The 12948-nt window shown below is 41.5% G+C and overlaps 2 protein-coding genes across 2 annotated transcripts in view; both read right to left on the reverse strand.

The window, feature by feature from the left end:
* Positions 1-795: 795 nt before the first annotated feature.
* On the reverse strand, positions 796-7213 carry LOC121628560. Its single transcript, XM_041967641.1, has 2 exons — positions 7080-7213; positions 796-2483 (listed from the first exon to the last, which is right to left on the reverse strand). The coding sequence occupies exons 1-2, from the start codon at positions 7117-7119 to the stop codon at positions 1021-1023; spliced, it is 1503 nt and encodes a 500-aa protein (XP_041823575.1). The 5' UTR covers positions 7120-7213; the 3' UTR covers positions 796-1020.
* Positions 6682-12948, reverse strand: part of LOC121628557 (retinal-specific phospholipid-transporting ATPase ABCA4-like) — a 38143-nt gene continuing 31876 nt past the window's right edge. The window contains exons 42-51 of the mRNA XM_041967635.1: positions 12399-12528; positions 12203-12323; positions 9409-9471; positions 9224-9330; positions 8964-9105; positions 8524-8658; positions 8309-8412; positions 8126-8218; positions 7785-8034; positions 6682-7657 (exon numbers count right to left, since the gene is read on the reverse strand). Coding sequence (XP_041823569.1) covers positions 7538-7657; positions 7785-8034; positions 8126-8218; positions 8309-8412; positions 8524-8658; positions 8964-9105; positions 9224-9330; positions 9409-9471; positions 12203-12323; positions 12399-12528 — 1265 coding nt within the window. The 3' untranslated portion in view covers positions 6682-7537. The remainder of the gene's footprint in view (positions 7658-7784; positions 8035-8125; positions 8219-8308; positions 8413-8523; positions 8659-8963; positions 9106-9223; positions 9331-9408; positions 9472-12202; positions 12324-12398; positions 12529-12948) is intronic.

The raw sequence follows: 12948 nt of genomic DNA on the forward strand, positions 1-12948 counted from the left end.
TTCTCTGTGCAGGTACGGTGTGAATGTTTCAGATATTTAAGTTTCCTCTTATCTGTGTGTGGATGGCATGTGTTTATATGCTGTAGGATGTAGCTAGATATTAAATAACCTCCTTTTGTGTTCCACATTCAGGCCAGTAGCCAGACTCCCTTCCATTATTCTTTGAACAAGGACATTTCTGGAAGCATAGACATTTCCCAACTGGTTATATTACATCTAGCATGTTCACATTCCACACCTTTTACTTTGAGAAAGTTACAAAAGTTCACTTTTACAGTTTTTTTCCACTCTAAAACTGGTCTTAAATTCTATTTAAATACCTTTTATGTGTTTGTTATATTCATGATTAAACTGTAGAATTTCATCTGATGTTTACATGCTGATACATTTATTTACCCATGTCCCGGGAAGAGAAACCTGGGTCCATGGTTCATCGTCGTCATAGGGTTGCTTTAAGCCGCTTCGTGTGGTCCCTCTTCTAGATACCTGTTTGCCATGAGTGACTCTAAAAGCCTGTTTACTTGTTTGTTTGAGGTTTTCATTTTTTCTTTTATTGGTGTCTCCATTTTCATTTAAAAGGGACATTGTTTTTTTTGTTTTTGTTGTTGTTTTTAGACTATTTGAGTCTAGCATGTAAGATTCTAAATAGCTTGGCCCCTGAATGTTTACATGTGTATTAATTGTACCAGAGTTAGTCTTATGCTAACTCTGGTACAACTGTGTCATGATCCGTGGTTTTGGGGTTTTTGTGGTCTTGACGTGTTTAGTTGTTTTTCCTGTTTTTGTTTTGTGGTTCTTTTCTTTATGTGGAAGGCTTTCATGTTCTGTGTTTTGGTCTGGTTTTGCTGTCCGATGGGTTCATTGCATTGTTTGGTTTCCTGTTCATTCCTTTTGTGTAATGTACTCTGTTTTGCTTCGTGTTCATCAGCTCACCTGGTTTGATTTTTTCATTCACTTTACGTGTTTCTTATTAGTTCCTCCTGTATTTATACTCCATGGTTTCAGCTCTCCTTTGCCATGTTATTGGGTCCTCACCTCTGCAGCACCTTGACAAGATGGGAACATATTTGTTTTAAATTGCACATAGTCCCATTTGAAATAATGATCATAACAATAACATAATGAAAAAAAAAGGCAAAAAGCAAAGAGAAAACAAATTAATGCTTTTAGGAAATCTTTTACAATCTCTTCTTTGTCTTCCATTTCATCATCTGATTCGTCTTCCCCAGAAATAGCTTGTCCAGGTGGGGTCCTTGGCATGGAAGTGCTGTCAGAAGGATCAGCAGGTCTTTCACTGGTTATATCATGACCAGCATCTTGCCACAATTCTTCATCAGTAACAGTTTCTTCCTGTCTATTGATGTTTATCTCCTGCTCCTCAGTGTTACCTGTTACATCAGCCGTGTTATTATTCAGATAACTGGGAGAATCTTGTTCAGAACTATGTGCTTGCTCTGCAAGAACTTCTTCATGTCCGTTCGTGTGTCTCTCTTGCTCCACGGGTTCATCTCTCATGGCATCTGTATTCTTCTTATATACGTAAATTATCCCATTTCGAGAAATATCTCTGGCATCTTCTACTCTGTTTCCCACAGATATTGTCAGATTGTCAGCTTTGAAAAACATTCCTGGATAAAACAAATATGTATAAAACTGATAAGGATGGGATTGTGAGGGTTTGTGGCAGATGACTGAGCTGAGATTGTATTTCTGTTTTCCACTTATTCCAGGAATGTAGACTTTTTTATTTGGAGTCACAGACTGTCTTAAAATTGTCTCATCAGCTGACCGAGGTAAAACCAGTACTATGACCTCAGGAGAATTAAATGAGAACATTTTATTTAATTTCAACTTACATGTCTCGCATCTTTCCCCACAATGGACATTATTCTGTAATTTGATGATAAGATTTTGTACATTATCAACATCACTTGGAGGTGGAAGGATACCCACGGGACCCAGCTCTGTAGCTGTGCTTTTCCTTGACTGGCAGTTTTGACATGTTGTGAAAACCGTAACATCCAGCAAAGTTGATAAAACCTGACATCTATTCATCCAAAGCATGATATGTTTTAACAAGTCAGCCATGTCTCTCCTTTCCAGGCACGTTGATGGTATGTTTGCCCTTATTTCTCTCAGAGCCCTGACGATTTCAAACGAACTAAAACGTTTCCCTGGTACATTAATGGCTGTTGAAATGATCATTCTTAACGCAGGTGTTGCTGACGAAGCTCTAAAAAACTCGTTGAGTCCGCTATCACTCAAGTTCTGAGCGTGCACAACAGACTGCAGCACAGAATTCATTAAGCTGTTGTTCCATACATCAGGAAACTTAGGGATGGTTGCGATCATGTCATTGGGGGAAAATCCTTGTACATTTTCTCCTCTATCTTCGATTCCATCGTCTGAGTCGTCCTCCCCAGAGAGAGCTTGTCCGGGGCGGGTCCTTGGCGTGAAATCAGTTTCCGTGCTCACAGAAGGATTAGCAGTTATTTCAGTGGTTATATCCTCTTGCCACAATTCTGCATCAGTAAAAGTTTCTTCTTGTTCATTCCTGCATATCTCCTGCTCATCGGTGTTACCTGTTATTCCAGTCGCGCCTTCTGTTTCTGTCATATTAGTCAGAAAACTGGGGGGATCTTGTTCAGAAGTATGTGTTTGTTCAGCAAAGACATCTTCCCGTCCATTTGTGTCTCTCTCCTGGTCCACAGGTTGTTGTAAAACATTTTCTTGTCTTGGAGTGGTGTCTTCCTGTTCCAAGACTTCTGTAGCGGTCGTATCGTGGAGAGAACTGGGAAAAACGTCTTGTACAAAGTTATTTTCTCTGTCTGCAGTGGTTTCTTCGTGTAAATTAAGTTCTCTCTCATTGTTTCTACGACATGATCTGGCCATTCTTCTGGCTGCATCTCTTGCAATTGCTCCCAGAAGGTCAAATAAACCGCAGCAAGCCATTTTCGATTTAATCAGAGAATTAATTAAAAATGTAACGCACGTTGTTTGTGTAAATTTACTGATGTAAGATTTGAGAACTCTTCTCTGCAGAAGAAAAACTGCTTTGACGACTGTTTTGTTAGACGGTCAGCATGTAAAGCAATTGTGACGTCCTCACCGATGACGCATCAAAACAAGGTTTTAAACATTACATCGTGCTAGGCAACTTAGTTCTACCATGCTGTCATAGCAACGAGAGGCAATAATATGCCAATGACTATTCTTTACTTTAATCATTATACAGTACAAATTACATGCTGGTGGTGGTTTCTTTTCCTGTACTGTCCTTTGCATTCATGGTGCCAAATTTAAAACTCAAAGAGGGCAGAACTTTATGATATTGTCTACTTGTTAACATGACACATGAATTGAAGCAGAAAACTCAAATTTATATCACAACAATAAAAACAAAGGTTAAATTTCAGCTGAATCTGCATCTCCCATGAGCCTTTGCGGTCGGAATATGTTGAGTTTTGAAAATGGCCCCGCCCCCTCTGACAGAAACTAACATGTTGAGTTTTCTTTGCTAATCATTATTATTACACTGCACAATGTAGAAAACTATCAGAAACAACTTATTTGTTTTATTAATGAGAAACTGTTATACAAAACATAAAATGATAATTAGTCACTACTAAATAGTTTATGTTCAAACAAAATGTGGACTAAGAGTGTGGAGTCACTGTGTCAAGTAAAACAAGCGCACCCTGAAGAAGGTGAGGACTAGAGTGCCTCTAGAGAGAGAGTGGCGCCATCTCCGTTCACTGCAATGGTTCAGTTTTTTCACAGCAATGGCGGCGTATGGAGCCCCTCAAAAGTTCCCTGAAGTTAGCAAAAGCTAAGCGACGGTCAATGTATTTGAATGGAGCAGATTGTCGGAGCTACACTTCTTCAAGGTAAGATGTTTTAATAGTCATATTTCCATATCAGCTGTGCATCGAAATCAACTTGACAGGAGTAATTAAATATGTTGACGGATTGTCACTGTCTAGATTAATATATTTAGAGATTATAAACCGATAAAAGTTTATGCTAGCACACTGATAGCAGCAGATGCCACAGGCTGATGAATGTAAATTCTGTTCGTCAATATAAATTGATCCAACGCCGTTTATAGCGAGGTTAATGTGTAGGGAGAGCGATTGTAGTTACATTTTTATTTAATTTTAATGTATTTATAAGGCTGTGGAATTATGGACAAAGATATGAAGATGAATACACAGTATTAGATAGCACAATACTCTTAGTATATATGTTTACAATCTTTGCAACTATAAAACCTAACCTGTTAAATGTAACAAACATGTTAACCTTAAGAACTTAACAAAATATACATATACAAAATAAGTGGCTGATTGTACTTGAGTGCATTTGCTGCACTAGACAGCACTCAGCACTCTCCCAGTGTGCAGGATGAGAGCAGAGAAGCAGAGAGATGCTTAAGGGAAGTATATCACTCTTCCCTCGTGCAGCATTGTCCTGAAGAACTTTCAGCAGTTCTGGGGTTGCCTGACGTTAACTGGGATACTGTTCTTCTTCACCTTCCTGGTTTGGCCACTTTTAAGTGTTGTTTCCTGTCTTTTTTGGTATATTCTGCAACCTCAACCATATAAATCTCCTGTGATGTGTTCTCTGTGTTTAATTTAAAAATATTAAACTTCCCAATGATATGGTCTTTGAAAATGTGTAAATGCATTGTTTTAATATGATTACCTCACATATTTTTTTGTTTTCACAGTCCCTGATGGTGGTCAAATGTATCCTGCTGACTTTGGCCATCCATATTTTCCTTCAGTCCCTGTCTTTGGGGAAGCCATACATACGCACGCCTTTCTCTGAGCGATTGGAGCATCCCCATGCAGCACAGCATACCATGGTGAAGACTGTATTCAAGGATGGCAGAGAAAAGAAATGGCTAGACATGCTGATCTAGTCGAGTTTTATGCTATTGTAAAGGAATTCTTTTAGGTATAAAATGCATTTGGAAAACAAAGGGTGTTTGTCTGATTTATTATGTATATGTAGGGAGTAAGTCTTGGGATAGTTAACAAATAGTGACAGAAAGCCATGTATTTTCCATGAATTGAAATCAAAATTTTAGTTATTTGCCATGGATTTTCTGTAAGAACACATTATATTGTGAGTCCAGACTTGTGTAGTTATCAGTCTGCCTCAGTCAAAATAAGTCTTAAGACTTAAAAGCAATTCACACAAGTAGATAGTAATAAGTAAGAATAGATAACCCATTTATTTGAAATGAATTGGGATCTAAATTTTATTTATTGGATATAGATTTCCTGTAAGAACAGTTATCATTATGTTGTGAGCCTAGATTTATTGTGTAGTCACTTGGTAAATCATTGTCGTCACCTGTTGGTATGCCTCAGTCAAGTCTGAAAGATAAAGTTAAAAAAACAGAAAATATTACGATTTACATTGATGTTGATGTCATACAGGTTTAGTAAACTTAACATGATTCATATCAATGAACACAACTATAAAAATATTGCAAAGCAAAGCCTCCATTGATCATTATTTACTGATTATCGTAGTTTTCTTATTATTTTGTATTGGCCGCCAAGCACTTACTGGAACTTTTGGAGGCTACATGGACCACGTGATCGGCAAGTGTTTTGAGCTTCCAGTGGCGCCACTCTCTCTCTAAAGGCACTCTAGTGAGGACGAGTTGCTCGAATTAGCTCGTATTCTATTGGCTGGAGGAGGTTTGACAGACAGCTCTTTCTGCAACCCAAGAGAGAGGAAAAAATATCCAAGAGCAGAAGTTTTGAGTGCGCAGAGAAAGGGTCTGAGTGTGAGGGAAAGAGACCAAGTCTGAGCGCAGAGTTTTGAAAGGAAGAACGATATATTTGAAAGCAAGAGGGACTTTCTGAGTGTGGGAGCAGAGTTTTGAGAGCAAGCAGGATGATATTTGAGTGTGAAAACCAGAAATCTTGCTCTCAAAGCAAACAGTTGTGCTCTTGATTAAAGATAGAAAAATACCCCCATACATGCAGCCCACATACAGTTGCCTTGTATTTTGGGGGTAAAAAGCTTATAATATTAAAACAGTAAATAGTTCTTTCTTTCTTTCCTCCATCATTTTAACTTGAGCTAATGTTTTTCTGTCATTCACCAGGAAGTCCGTTAAATCTTTATAATAAAGATGACATACAGTCCCGGTTAAAGGTTTGGACACACTTTCCCATTAAATGTAATAGTAAAAGGTGTCCATACCTTTGACTGGTACTGTAGAATCTTGTCCAAAATATAGTTAAACATCCAGTTCTGATTTTTTTTTTTTACACCAAACACTAGCAACAACACTATAAAAACACCAAAATGTGAACTTACAGGAGCAGAAACAGTGCAGGATTCAGCTTTCATTCATTCACACACCAAGAAGTTATAGGCTTCCAAGTTTTTCCCTGTTTACTTCTTCTTGGCTGTGTAGAAAGTTTCTAAAGCACCAAACAGTTCCAAAAGTTATGTGATCGAGTACAAGTAGTAGTACTGAAGTTATACAGCAGAAATACAGCATACTCACCGTTGTCATAAAGTGCATGTAGAAGCAAACTAACAGAAGCAAAGTAAGAAGTAAACTAAGCAGAGGGTAACGTATTTAAAACAGTATAACTGCTATTAGGCTTTACTAAATGTAGTTGAATGCTTTTTAAGAAAAGTGAACAAAGCTTAAAGAAAAATCCAACTTTATTTTAAATGATGCTTGACATAGAAACATTGTGTGTCATCTTCCTGTAATGACACCAAGTGATGGTGATGTGAAGACAAAAGTTAAACATGTGTATGGTGACATGTAAAAGAAAATGTAATACATGGAAACCAAAATGTCACATCATGTGGAAATGTGTAACAGCGGCAAAGAGATGTTTGATTTTGGAATAATTATCAGCAGTATTGCATTAGCATATTGCCAACATCTTGGTCAAAATTGTGATGCAATAAAGTGCTAAAGCTATGCTTGTCTGAGTGCTTTTTTCACATTTAAAAAGGCAATTAAAGACAATCTTGCTTGGCATCTGAAGCAAAAAAAAATATTCAAAAGGACCTAAGCTATCTAACAACCTGATATATAAAAGTCGCAGTCTTTTTCATATAAATCTGTTGCATTTAGTTTACAAGGCCTACAAGGTGAGCAGAACGTGGAACATATAGCAGGCACATAAATGCTCACTAACCCTGTTAACTGGAAAAGCAAAGAAAAGCATGTGCAATATCAAATCAATTTAAAGGGCTTTCTCTTTGAGTTGCTCTATGGTTAGGTTTATAACACAAATAAACGAGCAAATGCCCCATTTTAAAGGCTCCTCCAGATTGAAAGTGCCGATCTCTTACACCCAACGTTTAATGATGCAAGTTCATCCTCTGTGGTTTTTAGTATCCAAAACTGATGCATTCACAGATCTTATCAATGTTGGAAAGATGTCTCTGTTTCTGTCAATGTAATCCTCCAAAGTGCAGACAACTCCACAGGACAGTGGTATTAAAAACCAACAGCTCTCATCCAGTTCATCTCACTAAAGCAAGTTCACTTCCTTAAAGACTTGACGGGTGTGGTATCAATGTAACGCTGCGCTCCAGCAGCTTTTGGATGCAATACAATTGTGTCATCTTCTCTTGACTGTTGCTTGGCAAAATTCACAAACACCTGCAGGGAAAAATAAAAAATGGATGATGTAAGGTTCATTAAGTTATGTATATATACAAAGTATTTAATAAAAAAATGGTCTGAAATATGTATAAAATAAATATGTTAATGTGAATCCTGTACTCACCTGGTCGAGCGTGGTCTGTGACACAGAGTAGTCTTCTATATTGAGCTTATCCTTGTTACCCAGGACCATTTGAAAGATCCTTGCAAGCGAAGAGGAAGAGATCTTGTACTGTAGGGTGTTATAGTGTTTCTCTGTTTGAATGCAGCCAGGGAAAGTGCTCTCCATGAAAGCTTCAGCAGGGTTCAGGTCCACAGCACAACCAGGCTTAGCTGCCCTGATTTTCATGGTCACCACATAGCCATCACCAAATCTGGATCAGTATAAAGTTTTTATTGGATTATGTCCATGTTTTGGTGTATTTGAATGTTCATTACAATATGAAAAGAAGTGAAATGACTAACTTGTATTTAAGATGCTGAATGGTTCCCAGACATTTGAAGGATCCGTTGACCATAATGGCTAAGCGGGTACACAGTGCTTCACACTCCTCCATACTGTCAAATTGAAATCATAGCAATTACATTGCATGCTTACATCTACAAACACATGCACACACATACATTTATATACCATCATTAGTTTACCTGTGTGAGGTGAGGACCACTGCTCTTCTGTCCTGAATTACACTCATGATGGAGTTCCACAAAAACCGTCTAGAGAGAGGGTCCATACCTGTAGTAGGCTCATCCTAAAGTACCAGAATAACCAACATGTTTACATTTGTATGAAAGAATTTCATCTGGTCATTCTCATAACTGTGATTCCCATTCATTCCTAGTTTCATTGGGGTTGGCCTCACCAGCAGCACCAGAGCAGGACATCCAATCATGGCAATGGCAGTGGACAGTTTCCTCTTGTTACCTCCACTGTAGGTCCCAGCACTGTGACCTGCATACTCTGAGAGTCCCAGCTTCTGAATGGCCCATTCTGCTACCTAAAAATTAGGAGAATATGTGTTACAATGTTAGATTTCCACTGAACATTTCCTACAACTTATATGGGTCCTGGTCATAAAAACAGCAGTCTTAGCACGGAGACTTAGATCTACCTCCCCTGAGCCATCACCTCAAGCTTTGAGACATATTTCTTAAAATGTTTGCTTACTTTGGTTGTACATTCCCCCAAAATAGCAGCTATAGGAGTTCAAAAATCCACTGAAGCAATGTTGCAAATTAGCTTTAGCTCCAATCCCTGTGCTCAGGTACCTCTACAGGACACCTAACATGAACCCTTAATTACCTTGCTGATCTCAGACTCTGGGACCCCACGGAGGCGGGCGTACAGGTGTAGATGTTCTCTGCCCGTTAGCAGCTCATCTATAGCATCAAACTGTGGGCAGTAACCCATGTTCTGATGGACGTCCAGGATATTGGTCAAAATGCTGCAGAGACAACAGAGTGGAAACCAAGCTGAACCTGAAGATGAGTTGAATTATAGTATAGACACCACCTCTAACGACATAAGGCTGCATCTTTATGGGTTAATTTGAATTTAGGAACCTGTGACCAGCAACTGAAGCCTCTCCTGAAGTGACATCTATATCCCCAGTTAACATCTTAAATGTTGTGGTCTTCCCTGCTCCGTTTACCCCCAGGAGACCAAAGCACTACAGATGAAGATGAGGAGGAAAAGAAAGTCACACACTTGCCCATTTAAAAATTCATTCAACCAGAGCTAAACCAACCTCTCCAGGTGATACTCCAATACACATTCGGTCCACTGCAGGTATGATTGTTCCTGTGTACGTCTGGTAAGGCAAAGTAAGAAAAAAATTAAATATCCATCCATCCATTTTCTGCCGCTTATCCGTCAGGTTGCGGGGCAGCTGCCTAAGCAGGGAAACCCAGACTTCCCTCTTCTCGGCTACATTTACCACCTCATCCAGAAGGATCCCGAGGCGTTCCCAGGCCTTCCAGTTAGACGTGCCAGAACACCTCACCAGGGAGGCGTCCAGGAGGCATCCTGACCAGAACATCGAGCCACCTCATCTGGCTCCTCTTGATGGAGAGGAGCAGCAACTCTACTCTGAGCCCCTCCCGAATCACCGAGCTTCTCACCCTATCTCTAAGGAAAAGCCCGGCCACCCTGCGGAGAAAACTCATTTCGGCTACTTGTATTCGCAAACTTGTTCTGTCAGTCACTACCCACAGCTCGTGACCATAGGTTAGGGTAGGAACGTAGATCGACCGGTAAATCAAAAGCTTTGCCTTTTAGCTCAGCTCCTTCTTCACCACGACGAACCAATGAAAAGTCTGCATCACTGCAGAGACCGCACCGATCTGCCTGTTGATTTTCCGCTCCATCCTTCCCTTACTTGTGAACAAGACCCTGAGATAGGTGAACTTCTCCAGTCAGGGCAGGACCTCATTCCCAACCCAGAAAAAGCACTCCACTCTTTATCAGCTGAGGACCATTGTCTCAGATTTGGAGGTGCCGATTCTCATCTCAGCCGCGTCACACTCGGCTGCGAATCGCTTAGGTGAGAGTTGAAGATCATGTCCTGATGAAGCCAACAGAGCCACATTATCCGCAAATAGCAGACACCCAATCCTGAGGCCACCAAACCAGATACCCTTAACGCGTCAGCTGCACCTAGAAATTCTATCCATAAAAGTTAGAAACAGAATCGGTGACAATGGGCAGCTCTTATTAAGTCCAACCATCACTGGAAACGATTCTGACTTACTGCCAGCAATGCGGACCAAGCTTTGACACCATTCATACAGGGACAGGACAGCTCGTACAAGTGGGGCCGGCACTCCATACTCCCGGAGTACACCCCACAGGAGTCCCTGGGGGCATGGTCGAATGCCTTCTCCAAGTCCACAAAGCACATGTAGACTGGTTCAGCAAACTCCCATGCCCCCTCCAAGACACTGAAGAGAATATAGAGCTGGTCCACTGTTCCACAACCGGGACAAAACTACACTTCTCCTCCTGAATCTGAGGTTTAACTATCCAATTGACCCTCCTCCTCAGCACCCCTGCATGTACCTTACCAGGAAGGCTGAGGAGCAAAATCCCCTGTAGTTGGAGCACACCCTCCGGTCTCTTTCACCACCCTAGTCTGCCAGGACAGGGGAACTGTCCCCGATATCCACGTGATGTTGCATAAGTGTGTCAGCGAAGAGAACTCTACAGCATCCAGAGCCCTAAGGAACTCATCCACCCCCGGGGCCCTGCCACTGAGGCGCTTTTTAACCACCTCAGTGACCACAGATGGTGGACCAGAATCTTCTCAAAGTCGTCTGGAAGTCATTCTCCATGGCCTCTCCAAACTCCTCCTATGCCCGAGTTTTTGCCTTAGTGACTGCTGAAGCTGCGTTCCGCTTAGCCCGCCGATACCCACCAGCTGCCTCTGGAGCCCCACAGGCCAAAAAGGCCCAATAGGACTCCTTCTTCAGCTTGATGACATCCCTTACTGCTGGTGTCCACCAACAAGTTTAGGGGTTACTGCCACGACAGGCATCGCCGACTTCACGGCCACAGCTCCGGCTGGCTGCCTCAACAAAAGAGGCACAGAACACAGCCCACTCGGACTCAAGGATCCTCACCTTACCTGGGATATGGTTGAAGCTCTGCCAGAGATGGGAGTTGAAACTCTTTCTGACAGGGGACTCCGCCAGATGTTCCCAGCAGACCCTAACAACATGCTTGGACCTGTCAAGCCTGATCGGCATCCTCCCCTACCATCTGAGCCAACTCACCATCAGGTGGTGATCAGCTGACAGCTCCACCTCTCACTTCACCCGAGTGTCCAAGAAGTTGATAATTGAACTGTGGCCTAGAGTTTCCTGGTGCCAAGCGCACATGTGGACACTCTTATGCTTGTACAAGGTGCTCTTTATGGACAACTCATGGCGAGCACAGAAGTCCAATAACAAAACACCCCTTCGATTTAGATCAAGGGGACCATTCCTCCCAATCGCACCCCTCCAGGTCTCACTGTCATTGCCCACATGAGCATTGAAGTCCCCCAGCAGAATGAGGGAGTCCCCGGAAGGTAATGTTCTCTAACACCCCTTCTAGCGACTCCAAAAAGGGTGGTTACTCTGAACTGCTGTTTGGTGCATAAGCACAAACAACAGTCAGGACCTGTCTCCCCAACTGAAGGTGGAGGGAGGCTACCCTCTCTTCCATCGGGGCAAACCCCAATGTACAGGCACCAAGTCAGGGGGCAATGAGTATGCGCACACACCTGTTTGGCGCCTCTCACCGGGATCAATTCCAGAATGGAAGAGGGTCCAGCCCCCCCTCAAGGACAGTAGTTCCAGAGCCGTGCGTCTGTCGTCATCACAGGGGTGCTTTGAGTCGCGCTTCATCTGGTCCCTCCTCTAGACACCTGTTTGCCATGGGTGACCTACCAGGGGCATAAAGCCCCCGACAACATAGCTCCTAGGATCGTCAGGACGTACAAAGGTTCTAAATCTGTCTTTGTTTCTGTTTTTTAAACATTAATTTTAGAGGGAATGTCTCACCTTGGATAGGTCTTTTATGCGTAAAATGTCATTTGTTTTTCCACTCTGATGGATTCGCTGTCTTTCCTCAGCCACATCTACGTCTTCGTCTAAAATGTGAGGCTTTGGGCCATCTGGAATCCTGTGAATAGAAAATGGCTACTTAGCAAATCAAGTTTTCAGTCTATGAAAGTTATCAAAGCTCTGTTGCACTTGCCAATGATCCAGGAAGAAGCGATACTGGAAAAGGATGTTTAAGATGAAATAGACAAATCCCTCTACAGCCATGCAGAACAAGTTCTTCCCTAGGAAGTTCCAGCTGTAGGGGTCTGGACTGTAGTCCTCACCTGAGGAAGTATACAAACACAGCACACCTGTAGGTCTTGCTTCCACGTTTAATGTTGGCTGTTTCCACAAGTCAGATTAACTTAATTCATTTCAGTTTTGACATTTCAGTTGATTACTGGACACTGCTGCAAAATGTTTGGTGTCCAGGTAGTTTTAAGAAATAGTTTCCACTTTGCAGTTGGTAAATGTTTGGTATCAACTATCAAACACAAGAAATGATTCATCAGTCCTTAAAAGTCTATTTGTGTAAGTATTGCTTGTATTCGCGTGATGCCAAATCAGTGTCATTAGTTCTGCAAAACAGAAGTGGTCAACCTAGCCCATTGTGGACCAGAGTGTGTGTGGTGAATGTGTTCTTGATCGCATAAATATATTACTTTTACATTGTTTTTGGTTTTTGTTTTTTTTTACCTTGAAAA

The sequence above is a fragment of the Melanotaenia boesemani genome, chromosome 18, assembly GCF_017639745.1.
Source record: "Melanotaenia boesemani isolate fMelBoe1 chromosome 18, fMelBoe1.pri, whole genome shotgun sequence".
In the NCBI taxonomy this organism is placed as follows: Eukaryota; Metazoa; Chordata; class Actinopteri; order Atheriniformes; family Melanotaeniidae; genus Melanotaenia; species Melanotaenia boesemani.

Excerpts from the sequence above, each read along its gene's own strand:
- LOC121628560 (XM_041967641.1), bottom strand. The coding sequence starts at position 7,119 with ATGCAACAGATTTATATGAAAAAGACTGCGACTTTTATAT. Across the intron at positions 2,484-7,079 it reads AAAGACTGCGACTTTTATAT|ATCCTTCTGTGAGCACGGAA; the intron begins ATCAGGTTGTTA and ends AAATAACTGCTA.